Below are 22,664 nucleotides of genomic sequence, written 5' to 3'. Positions count from 1 at the left end.
ATAGGGGCCAAAAACATATTTAACCTTTAATAATAATATATGAATGGCTAAAAAGGTGGAAAAAACTTCACTTTCACATTCTAAATGCCACCTTAGAAACAATAGAAGAAGCAAGAGAACTGAATTTGAATTGGTTCTCAATTCATTCATTTTCACAATCATGTCACTCTGCCGCCTTCTCCTCCGCTCTCTCCGCCGTCCCACAACCGTCTCTCCCATCTCCATCACCACCCGCTCCTTCGCATTCTCCTCCGCCGAAGAAGCAGCGGCAGAGCGACGCCGTCGTAAACGCCGTCTTCGCATCGAGCCTCCCTTGAACGCAATCCGTCCTCCTCCTCCTCAACACCAGCCTCGCGACCCTAACGCTCCTCGCCTCCCTGACTCCACATCGTCGCTGGTCGGACCTCGATTGAGTCTTCACAACCGTGTCCAATCCCTAATTCGCGCCGGTGACCTAGACGCCGCCTCGGCCGCCGCTCGTCACTCGGTGTTCTCATCGACTCGCCCGACGGTTTTCACTTGCAACGCCATCATCGCTGCTATGTATCGGGCTAAGAGGTATAACGAAGCTATTGCACTTTTTCATTTCTTCTTCAACCAATCTAACCTTGTTCCGAATATCGTTTCTTACAACAATGTTATCAATACTCACTGTGATGAAGGCCGTGTCGATGTGGCTCTCGAGGTTTATCGCCACATCATCTCGCATGCTCCTTTTGGTCCTTCATCAGTAACTTATCGTCATCTCACCAAAGGTTTGATCAGTGTTGGTCGCATTGATGAAGCTGTTGATTTGTTGCGTGAGATGTTGGCTAAAAATCATGGTGCTGATTCAATGGTTTATAATAATATGATATCGGGTTTTCTTGAACTTGGTAATTTAGATAAGGCTAATGAGCTTTTTGATGAGCTTAAGAATCGCTGTATTGTTTATGATGGTGTTGTGAATGCTACTTATATGGAATGGTTTTTTAAGCAGGGAAGAGATAAGGAAGCCATGGATTCGTATATGTCTTTGATGGATCGTGGGTTTAGGATGACTCCTGCCACTTGTAATGTTTTGTTGGAGGTTTTGCTTAAGCATGATAAGCAAAAGGAGGCTTCCAAATTGTTTGATCAGATGTTGGATAATCACACTCCTCCAAATTTTCAAGCTGTTAATTCCGATACTTTTAATATCATGGTTAATGAGTGCTTTAAGCATGGTAAGTTTGATGAAGCCCTTGATACTTTTAGGAAGGTTGGTACCAAGATAAATTCTAAGCCTTTTATAATGGATGTTGCCGGGTATCGTAATATTATCTCTAGGTTTTGTGAGATTGGGATGATGTCGGAAGCTGACACATTGTTTGAAGAGTACTGCTCCAAGCATTTGAGTGCGGATGTGCCTACTCACACTGCTATGATAGATGGTTATTTGAAAGTGGGTAACATTGATGATGCTTTGAGGATATTTAACAAGATGGTGGATTGTGGTTTGAGGGTGACTGCTACCTTTGGCAATAGGGTTTTTGATGAATTGATTAAGAATGGCAAAGTTAATGAGTGTGCTCGTATTTTGAGCAAAATGGGAGGACAAGATCCCAAGCCTGATTCCACTTGCTATGAGGTTGTGATCAAGGGACTGTGTGCTGAAGGTTTGTTGGATAAGAGTCAAGAGTTGTTGGACGAGGTTATGAGGTATGGTGTAGGGGTCACTCTTGCCTTGCGTGAATATGTGACTGAGGTTTTCAAAAATGCTGGGAAAGGTGAGGAGATTGAGAGGCTGCTAGATACGAACCGAATTGGATACAATTCCCGTCCAAGACCTGCATACCGTCCACCACCGGCAAGGTCCCCTTCTCAATTGGATAGAACACATAACCCAACTTATGGGCATCCGCAACAGCGCCCACCACTGCCTTCTGCTCAGATGGCTGGAGTGCACAACCCACCTTCTGAGTTTCCATCTCGTATTGTAGCACCTCAGCAATACCGATACCAAACACGGCCTTCTCAAGTTGTAGGAACGCATAACCAACCTTCTGGGTTTCCAGCTCAAGTAGCAGCACAAAATTCCCCACCACACTTTGATACTCGAATGGGTGGAATACACAACCCGCCTTATGAGTTTCCTTCTCAAATGGCAGCACATCAACGATACCAAACACCGCCTTCTCGGGTGCCAGGAGCACATAACGAACCTTCTAGATTTCCGGTTCAAATGGCAGCACAAAATTTCCCACCGCACTTTGATACTCGAATGGCTGGAGCAGATAACAACCGCTTTCCCCCTAGATATCCACCTCCAATCTCAGGGCAACAACACCCACTGTCTCCTCAAATGACAGCAAATGGACCTTCTCACTCAACATGACAGCCTTACCACCCTCCATGGGCGTAGCCAGGATTTTGATTTTTGGGGGACCAATTGTGTTCAATCTCAATCTCGCTAAGGTATGCTGAGCATATAATACCCAACATTTTATTATTTAATGTCATATCATATTTTTATAGTTAATTGTTTTAAAATGAACTTAAATTTGAATTAGTACGTCCCCATGAGCATTGCTTAGTTGGTAGGGACAATGCATTGAAATATGCAGGGGCCGGGTTTCGAACCTCGGATTCCCCACTTATTCACCTTAAGGGTGAAAATGTAGCCACTAGGCTATTTGACAACAAAAAAATTGAATTAGTCTGTACTTCAGCGTAACTCTAGAGTATCTAAGAATCTAAAAGAAAAATATTTATTAAAACTCCATTTATGGTTAGGATAGCAGTAGGGAGTGAACCAGAAAAAATCATGGAGGGTGGTGGAAGTATAACACATGATAAACTATATGAAGAGTGACTAACTTCTACTCTAAATAATTGTATAAAATTTAAAATAACAAATAAAAAAACCATGTATCTTACAAAAGCTATGAGATATGAGAAATTTGGCGTTGGAGTTGCTGCCATTGCTATGAAAAATTTGGTAATGTGATTGTGCAATTGTAATATATGTAAAATTGTTCTGTGGAAGTGAGGAATGTGGCATAATGATTGAAGTTCCTATCATTGGCTTGAGTCATTGAATTAACCTGCTACTAATGCTAAGTAAGACTGCACATAAAACATATTTTGTATGGATTCAACCCTTTTCTCGGATCTCATTGTCTCAGCAGTTTTATAGCACTAGATTGCTGTTTAGGTTAAATTCTTCTGGGACGACAATAGATATGGCAAGTATAAGCTTTATACATTATGAAATTTGGGGTTTCCTTTGGCTTTAGACTGTTGCAGGGTATGATATTATATGGTGTTATTTCTAAATTTGTTGACCTACTTTTATAAAAAGTTTGTAGATTTCTTGAGTTAGCCTATCTACTATCATGGTAAAAAGATGAACATGTACACCTTTGAAAGAAGCAACTTATACAGTGTGTACTTTGCAAATTTCTTGAGTTCAAAATTTTCTATTCTCACAAGAATCCTTTTATGCTGGACTTCACTGGTTTTTTTTCCTTTCTCTGTTGATCTCAGTCTTGCACAGGAAGTTGAAGCAAGTTCCAGAATTTGTTTTTCTTTTTTCATTCACTTTTGCCTTCCACATTTGATTTCATTTAACCGATAGTAATTACTTTTTTTCGCAATAATTTGAGGATAAGTGAGTTTAAAGTTACGCATTTGTTGGATATGTTGTTCAATTTCATCTGCCAGTTTAAAATTCACAGATATGTTGTTCTGTTTCTAAGTTTATATGCCGCTTTAGCAATTGTTATTTGCAAAAGTGAAATTAGAGACCATAATTGATTATTTGTATGAGTGTTAGTTCTGCATTGAGAAGAACCTACTAATTCAGAATTTGGCCATAAAAATTGCATTTTAATCAGAAGGTGATATATGGTTATGACTTATGTGATAAGAGTGTTCGGCTAATTCTTTGTACTTCAATGTTACTTTTCCTTGCTTAATCAGTGTCCGTTCACAAGATGATAATCACTATTGGTACATTGTAGCATATCAGTATATCTTAGTCTCGGTAATTATCTGAACTGAGGTTACTTTCATGTAGTGATAGGAAATTATGATTGGATTGTGTATATACCACAATACTTCAAATAATACAACATGCCACCTTCACTTTCACCATGTTCAATAATGTGTGTCTATTCTTTTCTTTCCGCCGAACTGTGGTTGTAATTTTATGCACTTAAGTACCTGCAGAAAATGCTCAAGTACAATCCTGCTGAGAGAATATATGCCAAAACAGCAATTGATAATCCATGCTTTGACAGTCTTGAGTCATTGACAGGTCTCAATATTAATGATGGCTCTTGCCAAAATGTTTGGTGCAGAAATGTCTGTTAAGGCAGCATTGTATTGCAGTCAGTGAAGGTAGATTCACACTACATGGAGTTTAAGGATCTATAAAGTTTAAGGATACGCAACTGGAGGTGCAACGTTTGACTTCACATCAATACAATCCACAATTGAAGGTGTAATCTCATGTCTAATTAGCAGGGATCAATAGGAGTACCCATATATGAGACATTGCAAACAATTTCATAAAATTTGCCTTTTTTCTGTAAAGACAAAGTTTCAATTTTATAGTCCGAATTGGGATTGAAATGTTCAGACTATATAATCTGAATGTCATCACTACAAACATTTTATCATGATTGAATCGAAAACACAGAAACAGAAATCTACGAGGAATATATTTTAGAGTCACACCTGTGCAAAGCTAATTGAATAGGGTAGCCCCGATATGGTATGGTACAAGCAACGGTATAGTTCAATACAATGCAGAGAGTCCATTGCGATTGTTGTGATCTAAAAAGTCTGATGTGAGAGCATCAGGTCCCACATTTTGCTTGCTTAAGCAGGACAAAATGGTCACTCGGGGAAAATATATTATGAACAGTTTACAATGCAATAAATATCCTTTTTTTCAACAGACAGATTTTCTTAGAGAAATGATATTCAAGCATCCATTTAGTGACAACTTTTGCAACAATTTTCTCTCTCATACTCACATTACTTACTTTATCTCTATATTGCTATGGTTTTCGTGTCAATACCACTTTTTTCTTTGTAAAATATGGTTGTCAAATAAGTTGTCACCAAATTGGTTGTTCAAATAACACTCCTCATTTTCTTAACACTTGCATATCTTGCACAGAAAAAAGTAAAAACTGTTGTGCAATAATTTTTGGGTTAATTATGTTTTTGGTCCCTACAAAATTGCGACCTTGTAAGTTTAGTCCTTACTTAATTTTAATAGCATTTTTAATCCCTACAAAAAATTTCTGCACTCAATATTAGTCCTTACTCAATCCAAATTTGTTTAATTTATGCTTAAACTCTTAAGTTTTTCAACAATTTTTTACGGCGTGTTAAGAACGTTATTAAAAGGTCCTCCGAAAAAAATATCGCAAAAATTTGATTTCTACGTCCATATCTTTGTTACTTATATCTTAAACTTTTGTCGTTTTAAAATTTTTATATTTAATTTATTTCATGTTAAAAAATTATAGATTTTAGTAAATGAACCTTTCATAGTGTTCTAAACTTGTATAAAAAGAATCGTTAAAAAATTTAAGAGTTTAAGGATAATTAAACAAAATTTATTTTAGCAGGGACTAAAATTATAAGTAAATTTTTTTTGTAGGGATTAAAAATGCTATTAAAATTAAGTAAGGACTAAACTTACAAGGTCGCAATTTTGTAGGGACCAAAAACATAATTAACCCTAATTTTTTTATGCTATTTTGATCCTCCATCCTTGAGAATTTCTCTATACTTTACACACATTACTACTTGTGTACCTTTGTCCTTTTATTTTTGTAAACAATGAAACAAATTTTCCTTTGTGGAGTATGGGGGCAACTACCCCAAGTTCCAACACTGACATGAGCATCTATGAACTTGGTCACCAAGAACATGAATGGGGCTGTGATGAATGATGATGCATTTCTCATCATTGAAGAGTGGCTGTGACGTGGGGTAGGTAAAGTCAATGCTCATGTTCTCATAGTACCATTATCATTCATGAATGAAGGTGAGTTCATTCACCTCACTTCAACACCATGATATTTTTATGCTTGGTGACATTTTTGACCCTAGTTTTTCAATTATGTGATTTGGAACCTGCTTGGTTTTAATTGTCATTTTGGCCCCTTTGATTTCTCAATTGTGCAAATTTGAATCTCTTAGTTTCAATTGAGCGATTTTAACCCTCTAGCTTACCTTCTTTTTGATTCGCATTATCAATTTTCGTTAAATAAAAATGTCAAGCTAGTAATTTAGTCAAAATCCGCGTGGGGGTTAGGGGGTTCAAAAATACAATTGAGAAACTAAGAGGTTAAAAGTGCAATTAAGTTTATATATATGAGATAGAAAGGTGAAACTAGAGTCAAAATCCGCGTGGGGGCTAGTGGTCACACACACTCCAAGAGATAGAAAGGTGGAAAACATGAGATCGAACTCAAACATCCACATAAAACGTCCTCAAAATCCAACACTAGATCGTAACATGGACAATTTAATTCAACACCAGGCGATGAAAATAGACATGACAAATCACCAATTCAACATGCATTATACGATACAGCTTTAATTTGTGTTACATAATTTTTGGAAACAAATTTAGAGTCATTCATCAAAATACTTGAAAGATTACATCAAACAATTTGGTCTTCTAAATCAATCTAGTAGCATTAGACATTGAAGACCGTCAATTAATGTTGAGTCAGTCAATCAATTTAGTCTTCTATTAGAGAATTCAATCAATGACATTAGTCATCAAAATACAAAAGTACAAGCATTTCTAATGTATGTATCTCGCAAATAGAGAACAATAGAAGTTCAACTAATGATGGATGTGCTAACACAGTAGCTTGAATGAGTTTTGATTTTCCAAATTCACACATAGTCTTAGCTGATAGACAGAATAAAACATAATACTTTCTTTGAGTTTATAATATAAGTTAGTTGTGTATTTTAACTGCTTTATAGGTAAGAAAACCAAATAAGTGACCCCAACAAAATCCAGCAGCTCCAATAGTAGAAACACCTTTACATTTTAAGGCTTCAATTATAGGTTGTGAAATTTCAAAACCTTGCTCCTATAAATATGATACATGCAAGTATCAGAAAATTATGTATGAATATTTACAGACAAACAATCCATGATATTCAATCTACAAATCCAAACCGAGCGGAAGGCACAATAACTTTACACAATAACTCTTAATCATAATCTAAGATCAGAATTATCGAAGTTCCATATAAAAAATTGAAGCAAGAACTATCATTATAATAGTACTAACTGGTTGATGGTCTTTACTCTTTACTCCAAACAAGTATAGGTCTGTCAACATTCTCAGGATCATAGGGATCACAGTTGAAGAAGTCAGGAACCACCACATAATACCCAGTTGCTCCAACCTTGTCCGCAAACATCCTTCACAAACATAAATGTAAACCAAGGGAATAAAACAGCCAATTCTTTTGTAAGCGAAAAAAGGTAGGCGTACCAAAAATTCACCATGTTATATCACAACATATATTACACTTCCACTTCTCTAGGTAGGGTAAATAATTACTTCGTATTGTTTTAAATATAAGCAAAAGTCAACCTATATTCGGTTTAAATTTGGCCAAATACATTTTTGACTTTTGTTCATATTTAAGACCAGAGGGAGAGCGTTTAGTATCAAAATTTCATATTGAAAACATGAGAATTGGTAATCATCATCATAACTTAAAATCGGGGCTTTATATCCTACAAAACAAAATCAAGTGAAGTTAACTTGTATATATTGATTAAAAACAAAAACTGTTCAACATGTGATGTAGATGCATTCAATATATGAAACCATGACATACTAAAAATACTACTGATTTATCAAAATAATCAGCTAGATACACCTATTAGATAACACATAGATTGAATTGATTGACAGCTTTTCATTTCAAGGAGTAGAAGACCAAATTATATACCCCAATAATTTCAAGAGCTAAAATGGTGATTCATTCAATAATTTTTTTTAATTTTCTACCTTAAAAGAAATATAATTTTACGAAAGGAACTATTGCGAAATATGGCTAATTGAAAACCATTCAAGGTCCATCATCATAGAATAGCCGAAGTAGTCTGCAGAGTACCATTCATAAGATCAAAAAATATGGTTGAGAGGGGATATTCTACTTAAGGTAGTTAGCCATGGTAGAGAGGGGAGATTAACCATTGACCAAAGTCGGTGGATACTTCGCACCAATAACATGATTACGGAACAAAATAGTACAGTTCATAAGCAAGAGAAACCTACAAGAACAAAGACTTGATTTAAAAGAAAACAACCCAAAAGATAGGTTGTTGGGGCAGGCCAAACGAAGCCCTTGAGCATGACATTACCAAGCCTTATTAAAATTTAATTACAAAATAACAGAGAAACATAATGAAAATAAGCTAACTCTTTATTCAGAATTTATGCGTTTTAACACGCTTGATTGTTATTACAATTGAAAAAAAATGAAAAAATACATGAAAATAAACCTGCAACAAACAGAATATAACATTCCAGTGATACAAAGTAAAACCCAGGCAATGTGCGATCTAGAGTGGATACCATCAACCAAGACTCAGTAACTGCATTCTCATGGAACTATAGCCAAAAGGGGTTGTAAAAAACAAGCATTTATGTATTAAAAATGCTTGCAAAAAAGGGCTAGTAAGGAAACAAACCAAAACTCCTTGGAAAACAACCGAGTCAACAAACCGCGCCGCAAATCCACACTTGATAGTCATATCAGCCAAAAACAAGTATGCTGAATGTTACCATCTGCTGCTTCATTATTAATAACTTGATAAAAGTAATCCATTAGCATTTCCTTATTCAGCAGTTCCATCGCGATTAGGCCAGAATATCACATCTCCATAAATTCTCCACGAGAAACTCAATTGCATTGCTGTCAATTGTATTGCAATTTTTAATATTCAAGCCCGACAACGCCTGGCCTAATTTCACCAGGAAAGGCACACACTTGTTCGATATACCTGAACAGTCAGACATAGAGAGCACTCGCATACTAAGATGATCAGCACGAGAGAGAACGGCTATGCCTGCATCAGTGATTGCACACTTTGAGACATCTAGATCATTCAACAGGAAGCAGTCGTCTGCAACTGCAGCCAAACTTGCATCAGTAATATTCTGGCATCCATCGAGGTTTAGTATTTCGAGAGTTCCACCATGTAGCCTGGCCAACTTGGAAACTATGTAATCTGTCAAGTTCCAGCAACCTGCAAGGTTCACCTTGACAAGTCCAGCCTCACAATTCTCCAAAAGAGGGAGAAGGCCAGCGTCAGTTATGCCGCAAAGTCCAGTCAGATCAACATGCTGAAGTTGGGGACACAATTTCCCAACCACAGCCATGCTAGCACTGCCGAAACCAGGACAGTTTTGAATGGTTAAAGATCGAAGAGACTTGCAAGGTGAAAGCATAGATACTTCCACATCAATGTCTTTAATTCCCATACACTTCACAAGTGTAAATGATTTCAATTTCGTTTTGATGTTTGAAAGGGCATAGAAAATCCCACATTGGGTGAATCTGTTACACTCTTCCAACTGCAAGCTCTGGAGAGATCTTGTGCATTTGGCAAATGCTGCCAGTCCAATGTCGGATACAAAGCTACATCTGCGAAGGCACATCTGCTTCAGGTGTGGGAAACCTTTACCCATGGCTTCGATGCTCGCATCGGTTACCCCTTGGCAGGAAGTAATAGTTAGTGACATCAATTTCTGTAGACCTTGAGCAACTCCCATGACGCAAAACCCTCTTTCGCTTACATTTTTAAGACCACTTAGAACCAGATTCGTTACTGCCTTTCCATAATGGCCAATAACAGCCAGAGAAAAATCAGTGATATTCAAAATCTGAAGCTTTACCTTTGACAAGTTGGAAGCCGAATATAGCAAACAAGACACACCATGATCTCCAACAAGAGGACAATCCTTGATACAGATTGAATGTAACTTGGGACATAACTTTGCAACAGCTTGCAGACCCTCATTTCCAATCATAGAGCATGATTCAATGTTTAAGGTTGTCAAGTTAGGGCAACCTTCTGCTATTGCAATCAAACCCTTGTTGGTGATCGACGAAGAATGGCTTAAGTCGAGCGTCTCCAACATATGACATCCTTTTGCAATCTCACAAAGACCCTTATCACCAATAGAAGACACATTCCACAGTGAAAGTGATCTGAGAGAAGGGCAACCATGAGCAACTGCTGAGAGACCGCGGTCTGTAACACCTCGAGTCGAGTTGTTTCCTCTAATAGATAGCTTTCCAAGTCCACCACGGCAACCAGTCCCAACAGCAATAGCAGCAAGCCTTACATCAGTGGCTTTCCTCCCTTCCAAACGCCTTGTAAGGTAGCCATCACCTTCAGCATCTTCATCACTCTCATCTGAAGAGATTGTTTCTACATCAGATTCAATGTCATCTTTGCAGATACTGCTCATAAGCATAAGCCACCTTTTTGATACACAGGCACCTGAGCTTCTCTCTTTGCCACTTGGAAGCCGTCTGAATATCTCAAAGAGACATTCGTCCGGAAGGATCTCAATGGTAGGCTTAAGATCTTGCCCGTGCTCAAGAGCTCGCTGAAGAGCTCCAAAGGTAAATGGGGCACTGATTCTAGTTCGCTTCGTAGGAGAGCAGTGCACATCAACATTGGAACTAATAGTGTACACCCTACCCCCAGGATGCAATTCATCATTACCTGAAAAAGTCATTCACACAATCTAAATCAGTCACACACACACACACATGATTGTTCCAATTACAACTTATCATTACAATAAGATACCCTAGAAACAAAATTCACTATCTATCTTGTACATCGCACACAACATAATATCTATCACTTGCAATCTAGCACATGCATGTTCATTTCATTCCATTCCACCAAAGAAAATAAAAAGGGTTCTTTTTTCAAACCAAAAAAAAAAAAAAAAATTAACTTCTTTGTTCTTAAAGAAATCACAACTAGTACTAGATCCAATATTTTCTTTGTTATTCTTACTAAGGACCCTTATTGCAACAACATGCCACAAGATATATAACATCCATATAATGATATAAAGAAACAAAGAAAAAAACACTCTTGTTATGTTATGCTATAATCCTAGGATCAATTAAAACCATAAACTAGAAAACTTAAAAATTGAGGAATCAAACAAACAATACATGCAGAAAAAAAGAGAGCAAGAGTAAAACATAAAAGACAATTGAAATAGAAAAAGAGAAGTAAAGTTACCACTCTGATTGACACGGCCAGGCATGAGCACAAGAAACAGAATTCTACTACACCAAGTATAAGCTGAATATCACAAAGAGAAGAGACAAGAATAATGAACAAGAAAGAGAGGTATATAACAGAGAAAAGGGTCAAGAGCATTGATGCCAAAAAAACTCCTTAAGGAGCAAAAAAATGCAAAAAAGGAAGAAGCTTTAATTTAGTTTCTGTGTTGAGAAAATGTATGAATATGTCATGTAAATTGAAAATATTGTCATGTAACAAACAAAGCGGTTTTTATATGTTGGAAATAGAAAAAAAATCTTAGGTGTCAGTCCACAGAATAAGTACAATGTTACACTGCAAGATTTCAGAATGCAATGTATACTTCCTTAAAATCGATTTTTTTAATGTAACACATTCACTTTCTTTCTTTCTTAGTCCAACCACCTCAGCAAATACCACTTTCACAAAAAACCAAAACCACTCTTTATATTTCTTTTTATGTCTTCAATTGTTTTGGGTCTTTAATATTTTAATTAATTTTGATTTTTTACCTTTTTTATGAAATTGGGCCGTTGAGGAGGTTGTTGAATAACCTTGCCTTACAAGGAGGTTAACCATATTTGTACTTTGATATTGACCGGTACATGAACATAGAAAAGAAAGAATGACACCGATTCATCTATTCAACAACATTGGTATTTGGTTGGGGGTATTCAATATTTTTGTTTAGCTTTTTATGGACTTTACTTTATTAATTTTTTTTTTTGAAAGTTTACTTTATTAATTTTGATTTTTCAACCATTTATTTTTGCCCTAATATAACATATTATTAATATTAATCCTTTTTTTTAAACCGTTAACTGTCATTAGTTGTCAAAAAAACTGTCATTAGTTGTCATTAATAATAATATTATCAAATAAAAGTTGTTATTAATAAAAATACAGTACAATAATATAAAAAACTGTAGTGGTCATACAAAAATTATTTTAGTTGTCAGATTTTAATTGTATTCTTGTTTGGTTTTTTCTCCATTTATGCCTTAATGTAATTTATTATCAATTTCATTATTTATTTTTCACTATTAACTGTCATTAGCTGTCACTTATAAAATATGAAATGTTCTAAAATTTTAATTGTAATTCTAGTTTGGTTTTTTGTCCATTTATTTTGGCCCTAATATAACCTACTATTAATTCTCATTAAACATTTTTTGTCAAAAAATAAATAAATTCTCATTAAACGTTTTTAACTAGGGAAAATTACATCCACATCCCTTAAGGTTTATTAAAATGACACTAACACCCCCTCTAGTTTTAAAACTTACACCAGCTACCAAAAACATTATTTACTCGGGTCATGTTCGAATCTACTCGATTCGCTATTTTTTTCATGTTTAAAATGTATGAATTTAGTCACTATACTACTTGATAAAATAAAAATGAAATGTTCTATAATATTGTAGTGGTCAAATTTGAACTGTAATTCTAAATTAAATTAAGATAAAATGTCATTTTTAAAACTATATGAATTTAGTCACTATACTACTTGATAAAATAAAAATGAAATGTTCTATAATATTGTAGTGGTCAAATTTGAACTGTAATTCTAAATTAAATTAAGATAAAATGTCATTTTTAAAACTAGTGCTTATGATTTTCGGTCCATTTATTTTTGCCCTGGTAAAATTTGTTATTAATTGTCATTAAATGGAACGTTGTATGCAATGAAACTATCCAAAAAACATCTCTACCATTAAATAAAGTCGACTTCGACATTCAAAGTTAACAACTTTTTGGGTAGACTTTATTTTGAACAAAATTATATTTCACAACTCAATTCTTTTTAAATTTAAATTTAAATCTAAATCTAAATCTACTCCAAAATGATAGTAAATCAGAAAGCTAACTAACTTTCTGTTAGTTGGATATTTTTCTATTATAAATTTCTTCTTAATAATCTAATCTTATTTTCAAATTCAAATCTTATAACACATAAAATAAATTAAACTAAAATAAATATTTTATAAGTTAGTTAGAGGAAAACGATTTGTGATAACCAGCTCCTCCAAAATGTGTGCTTGTTAATTGGTTATCTATACATGCTAGATTGAACAAAGTTCGTATACACCGTGACCAATTGTGTATTTTGTGTAAAAAGGAGAATGGAACTCATTCTCATCTCTTCTTCAATTGTGAGTATTATGATTTTGCAATAGAGTGACATAAGTATCACACTAGCAACTCGTAATTAATAATGCAATGTGTTTAGAGATAGTACCACAGGAACAATGACATGCATCAAACGGCATAATGGTTGAGGGTCACTCGATATTTGATTTCAAAGGAGAGAAATGGTAGACGATTTCAGAATTTGCATCAAGCAATTGTTTACATTAGAGGATTGCAATCTAAGAAACTGAAGTACTTGATTTTAAGTTTGTAAGACATTTAGTTGTTCATCTCGTTGAAAGTGGTGTTCGATTCTCTTTATTTTTTGGTTTCTCGTTTCCATGTAGTTTGTAATAACTGTTTTGGTTAGTGAAATTTATCTTTATTTACCAAAAAAAAATGTAATTTAATGTTGTTTTAATCTATTCTTCAACTTTCTTATTTTTTTTAAAAATTAATTGGTTTTTAAAGAAAAAACGGGACGGTCCAATCAAAAAATAAGGCGTGATCGATGAAATTTCCATCATTTCTTACAAGAAATTGTCAAATGAAAAAATTTGATTTGTGAAATTAACAAATTTGATATTCATTTTATTTATGATATTAGGGTCTGTAATTTGTTACTGTTTTTTTTTTAAACTTTTAAAAAATTTCAGCTGTTTGTTATAAATTTTATAAAAAAGAAGTTGTTGTAGCAGAAGCTGTTGTAACTTCTTTTAAACATCATTTTCAATAAATGTTTGTTTCTTAAAAGTGATTTTTTTATTTTGTAAACAAATAAAAATATAGCCAATTTTTTTTAAGGGAGTATAGCTCCAATTTATTTCCTGTTTATATCTAAATTAATTATTGAATATTACAATTTTTTTAATTCGTAACAAATGACCATTTTATAAGGTAAAAAAGGTTGTTAAAAGTGCAAGGATATTTTAAATTTTTTTTAGTTTTATGAACTCGTTTCTCCTACTCATACAATTTCATGAAATAAGAATGGTGAATTCATAGGTAATTCTTTCTTTTGATTTTAGGTGCATGTGATAATCAACTTGTGTCTTCAATAAAATTTTCAAATTTGTCATGCAAACAAAGTCAAGTAGGGAATTAAGGTCAGAATGAAACTTCTTCCTTACGTGAGTCTGCTGGGAAATGGTGAGACAATTTGCATAGTATCTCTGTTGACTTGGAAAAAAAGAAAAATATGCATAGTGACACATATTCAAATTGGTAAATGCATGTACGAAATGAAGTTTGATGGTACTCAGTACTCACCTCTTTTGGACAAGTTTGTTCAATGAATTTGTTTCTCAGCCGTAACATGCAAAATTATGTAGGGTCCATGCAAAATTAAATGGCCCAATGAAAGGGACCAATAGTGACTTGTTTAAAAGGATTCAAAACAGTGTGTAACATTTTAAGACGAAAAGAATATCAAAACTTTGGGTTAAAATCAATGGATCTATTTTGGTTTAAGCTTTTCATTTTTGCATGTAACGTTCTGGCATTTCCTATCCTAGCTATGCAACTTTACTATTAGCTGGTTGATGGTTGGAACAATTGTAGATTTTTAATTAATAATTTGGTTGCACACTTGTAGTCTTGTACTACTACTAGGTGCTGCCAACTTTGGCAATTGGATATTAATTTAAATTTTGATGATTTATAAAGGGACTGGTTTAGCTTATATTTTTTAGATTATTTTTTGGCACACGTCAAAGACCTTCCAACATCTTAATGTCTCTACTTAGGTCATAAGCTTGCGTTGCCAAGCTTGGCCATATTTTTTTCGATCTTATTTGGATCATATCATATGAATATATAATATTTTTAATTGCTGAATTAATACATATATTCATGGTATTTATAATAAAAATCCATAAACAATCTATTGACAAAAATGTATGAATTTGTACTAAGTTACAAAAAATGGTAGGTCCAACCGACCTATCTAGATCAACTCTGTTGGTTAGATCAAATGTATAATCAAGATAGTAGATTGTTTTTTGGATGGAAAATCAAGATAGTAGGTTAAACTTGCATAAATCAATAATAAATGGATGACACGTTCCACCAAGGGGATGATATGATACATTGCATAAGTTAGAGCTTTTACATTTTTAATTGGTACCAGAATCATTACGCAACTAGGAGGATGAGATGAACTCCTTCTATTTTTGGGAAAATGATTTATTTGTGAGACTCTTTAATTTGAAGTTGCAAATATTTTCTTACCCAAACTCAACACGAGGGAAGGAATATAAAAAGCAAATTGAAAACAACTTGAAAAGAACCTTTTTTTTTTTTTTTAAGAAGTTAGAGTTTTAAAAACACTTACAAATTTTAAGAAGTTAGAGTTTAAAAAACACTTACAAATGTATTTATTTATATTTATTTATTAATTTTTAAATGTACTAGCAGGGAAGAAATTTGAATCTTTCAAGAGCAGAGGACGTATCTCTTTTTGACTAGACCAATTCTTTGGAGTTTCTAAATCATTTTTTATTCAAAAAACAATTGAAATAACAAATAAGTAAAAAAAACTTTTTTGAGGGAAGTAAAAAAAAACTTATATGCTTTTTAAATATTATAAGAGAAATTAGTGAATAAAACTATCCATGAAGTTATGCTTATATACTTTTTAAAATACTTTTTAAATATTTATTATTCATTTGTACTCTAGTAACACTTTGAAGAGTTATGCACAGATAAGATATATAACTTGGACCATCCATGAAGTGTTTTTTTTTTTGTTACATCCATGAAATGTTTTTTTTTAATAATGTTTACATCCATGAAATGTTAGTGTAGTAAGAGTTTGACATTATAATTTCGACGAATAAAGTTCAAATCTCGTATAATAAGCCTTTAAGTCTTTAACGTATTATTAGATTTAAATTAATTTAATTTAATTTTTATAGAAATGCATTTCCTATGTAAGAGTATATTTTTACTTTACAACTATTGATTAAATTTTACTATAGTAATCGGAGGATTAAAAAAATTATAATTTTACTTTTATTTAGAAACCCTACACGTTATTTTTACTTATTTCCCGTACGTTTTTAATGACTAGTGCCATATGTCATACCTATAGTCAGTATCCTTTCACCAATATTGTGCATGATTGGTTTTTCTTAAATCAATAGACAAATATCTTTCTGAAGAAATGAAGATATAACTATATACATAATTAGTATAGGATGGAGAACATGAACCATGGAAGCCATATCAATATAGATATATATGGCATATATAACTCCCAAATGGCTCTCTGATTGCAGTAGTGGTTAAAAGACTAGAAACATTGGACCTCCCACATTGATTGAACCAACTTGCCACGTTCCCACTTGCCACAACTTCTATTCTTTCTGCATTTTAATTTAATTAATTATATTTGGTTTAGTAAAACAATTCAAGATATTGAAGAAAAAAAGACAATCAAAGATAAAGCCACTCAAGAGTTCTTGCATGTAATTAAGCTGTAACCAGCAGCAACTAGGCCACGACATGAACTATAAAAAGATATTTATAGAAATATATTACAATTAAATTTTGGAGAAGCCACACGAGCTTAATTGTAAATTTGGGGCGTGTAACCCTTTTCAGAATGTTTGTCCAAGGATCACGTTTGATCTGTATACAATGATACAATATCAGTTTTCCAAATCTTTTCCTAATTGGATATATATTCTTTTTGGATTCTTCAAAACAAAAAAATCTCTTTCTGGATATAGTTTCTTATTTTTTGACTAAGATATAATTCCTCATTGGGATTTCTTTGGAAGGTGATTCTCTCAAGTTTTGTTCACTCATGTTTCTCTACCTTTAAACCATTTTATCCCCTTTTTTAATTTTAAATTATCTCATTTCTTTTTTCCCTCCTACCAAATCAATGATTTAGATTACACATGACTCTCATGCCTCGTGAGATAATCCTTTTCCAACAAGGAAACGATGCTAGACCCTTAACCTTGTCACTGGCTTTGTTATGCGAATACAATTTATCCCTAGAAGAGACACTAATTAATTAGTTATTTGAGATACTAATATTCATTTAGAATTAGGCTTTGTTTAGAAGTTGTGTTAAAATTTTTAAAGAGAGTTATCCATTTAAGTTTCATAAGATTCGAGAGATTAGTCTACACAATCGTGCGGAGGAAATCTATTTGTAGCAACAACAGAAAAAAGAAAAAACAGAGGGTGCACCAAAGTGGGTGGGGAGAGAGAAAGTGAAAGATGAATTTTATTTATTTTTATTTGCGAAAAAACTTTTTTAACTAGTCCAAAGTGTTTATTTTGTATCACATTAAATTTTGCAGTTTTTTTTAAAGGGCATAGAATTTGACAGTAAAAACTACACTTTGTAGCTTCAATAAAATTATAGTGACATTATAATTTTGTAAAAGAAATGCATATGATTAATATTTTTCAATATTTTTATTTTATTTTAACCTATTAATTAAAAAAACACTATGGTACAATCATTGTCACGACATTAGGTTAAATGTTAACTCTAATTTTTTCAGTGGATTGATAACTCTCGTGTTTAACTCTGATGATATCTATATTTTTAACCATATATAATGAAGTGATGGTATGCCAATTTTATAGTATAATATATGTCAAAATTAAAGTCTGGTTATTGGGATTAGTCTCTCATCTCATTACTCGTTAGGTGTCATATCGTTCTCTAACGCAATTTTTTCTTGCATGTGATAAAGCTTCTCTTCTTCCATTTTTTTCGTTAATATTTTCTTCTTCCATTTTGTCGCACACGGCACACGATAAGCGTCTCTCATACATATTATATTTGTGTACCTGGTAAGAGGTTGAAGAAATTAAATGACTCATGTTCAAATTTGGATGATGAAAAAAAATTCTATTCTAATAATTAATTCCTAACCTTGACCGTTTCAAACATTGTATATGTGACTTATTTTTTATTGCAATAGCAGCAATTAAAAGAAAATAATGTGAAAAATCAGACAGTTATGAGCATCTCAAATTGAACCCAAAGTTTCTTTTGAACCTAATCTGAGGTGACCAAGGACGACAATGAAGTTGGTGATGTGTGGTGAAATTGGTAGTGTGTTTTAGTAGATGTCTTGTACTTGTAAACACTTTAACGCTCAATGTAACACCCCGTTTTCCCAACATAAAAATTTCATTTAAAATCGAGTATTTTGATCACAACGGAATGTCACATACTTCATTTAAATCATAAAATGGATAATAATGATTATCCTTCAAATTCAACATCATGAAATATCTTAAACTATTGCGGCGGAAAATAGTTCAACATTTTAAAGTCTTGGCACGCAGGCCTCATTGGAAAATCTCATAAATTAGTTCATAAAAGAGACACGTAAGGAATAGAAGTAAAAGCAAGCCCCCATCCCGTTACGTATCGAGCACCTAGACACCAACCGAGGAGTCCACACACGAACGCCTCTAATCTTTATTACATGCACATTACCCACGGTCGAGGCAACATATACGCGAAGGGGTGAGATTTCATAATCAATACATTAAGAATATAATCCAATAAAATGCATTTAACAACTTAAACATTAATAACATATCAACAATTAACAATTAGCATAATTTTTCATCACAAATCATAATCAACTTAACACTCAACTTGACGGCACAACTCAACCTTAACCATGCAACTCTATCGACTCAACAACAACTTAATAACACGACTCATCTTTGACCATGCAACTCTATCAACTCGACAACATCTCGACAACTTAAACATCATGAACCTCTTGATATGCAAATGCATGTGGTACCAATCAACAACAAAATGAGCATAATAGGCTCTTCAACGTGTGAGCACAAAGGCTGCCGGGCCTAAAGCCCCCAACTTTAATGAGCACAAAGGCTGCCGGGCCTAAAGCCCCCAACTTTAATGAGCACAAAGGCTGCCGGGCCTAAAGCCCCCAACTTTAATGAGTATGCAATGAACTCAACTTCCAACAACTTAGACAACGACGTGTACAACTCATACGACTCATAATCATGGACAACTTCTTAAAATTCCAACAACATAGACCGACTCATGCGACCTCAAGACACTAACGGTCGTCGACGGAAAACAGACGGCAACATACAACAATTAACAACGCTTGAATGTGTTAACATTCACATAAAGAATTAATTACATCAATATAAAATATCATAAAACATCATTATAGCATTCATGCAAAGCAACACCTCTAATTTCGGTCACCATAACCGACTTCGGAGCTTATGAAAACATCCTAAACGACTCTCTAACTTACTTCTAAGGTCATCTCAAGACTACACGTGCGAAAGGATCGCATCGGGACAATTTTGGGCAACTAACACCTAACTCGCGGTGGCGAGTAACTTTGCTCGCAATGGCGAGCAAAGCGCACATTACGGGATTCCTAAGGTCCTGCTCGCAATGGCGAGCTATCCCGCTCGCAATGGCGAGTGTTTGGGTACTCGCAGTTGCGAGTTGTTTTGTTCGCAATGGCGAGCGATGGCTCCTAGCTCGCAATTGCGAGTGTTCTTGCTCGCGAGTGCGAGCGATGAATGTCGATACGGCCGAAACCTAAAAATCTCAACTTTTCACCTATTCTCATGTTTCTTTCATCCAATTAGCATCTAATTATCATCCTAGGCAATATCTAAGGTCCGTACACTAATTTTGCATCATTCTAACATCTTTTCATGGTTCAATCATCAAAATCGATCTTAACCCTAATTCCCAATTCTCACCAAAACTTAACCTAATCATGTTAAATTCATTCTACGAATTGCACCCTTAATAATATTGAAAATTAGTCTCACCCTTACCACGATAATAGCGAGAATCGCAGCCCTCCTTTGGTTCTTCTCTCTTTACGACTTTTCTCCAAAAACGTACGTACTACTATTCCTAACTTATGTCCGTCTATTTATTTCTCCTTTTTACTCTTCTCACTACTAATTGCTCATCTCACCACGCAGCCCAATCTTTAATATTTTTATTTTATTTCTCATATCTTATTTTATTTAATAATAAAATAAGTCACACCAACATAACAACTTCACAACATCAATATACTTCACGTCATTCTAGAAAATCACATAATTTATCTATAAATCATGCAAACTATTTAAATTCTTAAATCATATAAATATATATATATATAAATAAATATATAAATCCTCATTAAGTTAAGTAAATAATTAAGACGGGCGTTACAACTCTCCCCAACTTATAGAATTTTCGTCCTCGAAAATTTACCTCAAGCAAACAACTCGGGGTAAGACTCCATCATCTTACTCTCCGGCTCCCACGTCAAGCTTTCACCGGTAGTGCCGCTCCAAACAACTCTCACTAGAGGTATTTCTTTGCCTCTCAACGTCTTCATTTTGCGATCATCGATCCTCAAAGGTAAAGTCTCCACCGTAAGGTTGTCTCTAACTTGCACATCATCACTCTGAATCACATGGGACGGGTTTGGGACATACTTCCTCAAGCTGCGACACATGAAACACATCATGCAAATTTGATAAATGCGGTGGTAAGCCAACTCTATAAGCCACCGTGCCAATTCTCTCGGATATCCGATAAGGACCAATAAACTTCGAGTCAACTTCTTAGACTTCAATGCACGACCAACACCGGTCATCGGAGTAACTCTCAAGAACACGTGGTCCCCTTCTTGAAACTCAATGTCTTTCCTACGCTTATCATGGTAACTCTTTTGTCGACTGCGACGCTTTCATCTTTTCTTGAATCATTTTCACTTTCTCGCAGTCTATTTGAACAATTTACGGTCCTAAAACTACACTTTCACTGTTTCAAACCAACACAACGGAGTCCTACACTTCCGAGCCATACAAAGCCTCGAAAGGTGCCATCCCAATACTTGAATGATAGCTGTTATTATATGTGAACTCTATTAACGGGAGATGACTATCCCAAGTCCCACCTTGCTCGAAGTACACAAACTCTCAACAAGTCTTCGAGTGACTCGAATTGTTCTTTCCGACCGACCATCCGTCCGAGGATGATAAGCCGAACTCAATCTCAACTTAGAGCCTAAAGCCTCTTGCAAACTCTTCCAAAATCTAGAAGTAAATCGTGGGTCTCTATCCGACACAATGCTCGAAGGAACACCATGCGGCTTCACAATGTCTCGAATATAAATATACGCCAACTTAGAAAATCCTTCTATAAATCTTCGATAGTATCTGCCAAACCCAAAAAGCTTCTAATCTCTCAGAATCGACTTAGGAGTCTCCCATTGTGATCTTGCTTCAACTTTAGATGGATCGACCGCAATACCACTACCGTAAATAACATGGCCCGGAAAACTTACCTCGTTCAACCGAGAATTCACACTTAGACAATTTAGCATACAACTTCTTCTCTTTCAGGCACTTGCAAAACGATTTTCAAATGTTCCGCATGTTCTTCTTCTGTCTTAGAGTAAATCAAAATATCATCGATGAACACAACCACAAAGCGATCCAAAAATGCATGGAAAATGCGATTCATATACTCCATAAACACGCCGGGCGCATTACTCACACCAAAAGGCATCACCTTATATTCATAATGACCATATCGCGTCCTAAAGGCCGTCTTACGCATGTCTTCATCTTTTACTTTAATCCGATGATAACCCGACCTTAAATCGATCTTCTTGAACACACGTGCACCCACCATGGTCCATCAAATCATCAATTCTAGGAAGTGGATATCTATTCTTTATAGTTACTTTATTCGGTTGTCGATAATCAATGCACAACCTCATACTTCCATCTTTCTTCTTAACCAACAATACCGGCGCTCCCCAAGGTGAAACACTCGGTCTAATGAACTTCTTATCTAGCAATTCCTCCAACTGTTTCTTCAACTCGGCCAACTCGAAGCCGACATACGATAAGGTGTCATAGACACGGGCTTCGTTCCGGAACAAGGTCAATAGAAAATTCAACTTCTCTCTCGGTGGTACATCGGGGATTTCATCGGGAAAACTTCGGGAAAATCACACACCACTGCAACTTATCAATCAACTGCTTGATTCTCCAAAGATAAGGATGCCATCAAGGAAAACATCAAGATCCCATCGCGTTCTAATTGCTTCGGTGCTTAGTAGACAAAAATTCTGCTCCACTTTCCTCTTCGGCGAAGAGAAACGCACCGACTTACTAAAACAATTAATAAGAACATGGTTGTACTCTAACC

General features: G+C 34.7%; 2 protein-coding genes and 1 long non-coding RNA gene across 5 annotated transcripts; 1 reads left to right on the top strand and 2 right to left on the bottom strand.

Moving 5' to 3' along the window:
• Positions 1-112: 112 nt before the first annotated feature.
• On the top strand, positions 113-4,698 carry LOC146902252 (pentatricopeptide repeat-containing protein At1g10270-like). 3 transcript variants are annotated; one of them, XM_085739091.1, is made up of 2 exons: positions 113-2,436; positions 4,323-4,698. In XM_085739091.1, exon 1 carries the CDS (start codon positions 161-163, stop codon positions 2,354-2,356), a length of 2,196 nt encoding a protein of 731 aa, XP_085595217.1. In that variant the 5' UTR covers positions 113-160; the 3' UTR covers positions 2,357-2,436; positions 4,323-4,698. The 3 variants fall into 3 exon arrangements, with proteins under 3 accessions (XP_085595217.1, XP_085595218.1, XP_085595216.1); XM_085739092.1 differs by having other exon boundaries at positions 4,280-4,698; XM_085739090.1 differs by having other exon boundaries at positions 4,192-4,698.
• Positions 4,699-7,002: 2,304 nt separating this feature from the next.
• On the bottom strand, positions 7,003-7,432 carry LOC146902251 (uncharacterized). The gene is made up of 2 exons (XR_015024107.1): positions 7,299-7,432; positions 7,003-7,094 (listed from the first exon to the last, which is right to left on the bottom strand). It is a non-coding gene; the product is annotated as an uncharacterized LOC146902251 (long non-coding RNA).
• A 995-nt stretch (positions 7,433-8,427) lies between these two features.
• LOC146902250 (EIN3-binding F-box protein 1-like) lies at positions 8,428-11,548 on the bottom strand. The gene is made up of 2 exons (XM_085739093.1): positions 11,300-11,548; positions 8,428-10,762 (listed from the first exon to the last, which is right to left on the bottom strand). The coding sequence occupies exons 1-2, from the start codon at positions 11,322-11,324 to the stop codon at positions 8,886-8,888; spliced, it is 1,902 nt and encodes a 633-aa protein (XP_085595219.1). The 5' UTR covers positions 11,325-11,548; the 3' UTR covers positions 8,428-8,885.
• Between the last annotated feature and the right edge of the window lie 11,116 nt (positions 11,549-22,664).

This window comes from Medicago sativa, chromosome 8, assembly GCF_051527215.1.
Source record: "Medicago sativa cultivar Bolivia chromosome 8, Bolivia_mono, whole genome shotgun sequence".
NCBI classification, from domain to species: domain Eukaryota; kingdom Viridiplantae; phylum Streptophyta; class Magnoliopsida; order Fabales; family Fabaceae; genus Medicago; species Medicago sativa.
This window is presented reverse-complemented; position numbering and strand designations above follow the sequence as displayed.

Coding starts and splice junctions, on each gene's coding strand:
- LOC146902252 (XM_085739091.1), top strand. CDS start 161: ATGTCACTCTGCCGCCTTCTCCTCCGCTCTCTCCGCCGTCCCACAACC.
- LOC146902250 (XM_085739093.1), bottom strand. CDS start 11,324: ATGCCTGGCCGTGTCAATCAGAGTG. Junction 10,763..11,299: donor TGGCCGTGTCAATCAGAGTG/GTAACTTTACTT, acceptor TGACTTTTTCAG/GTAATGATGAATTGCATCCT.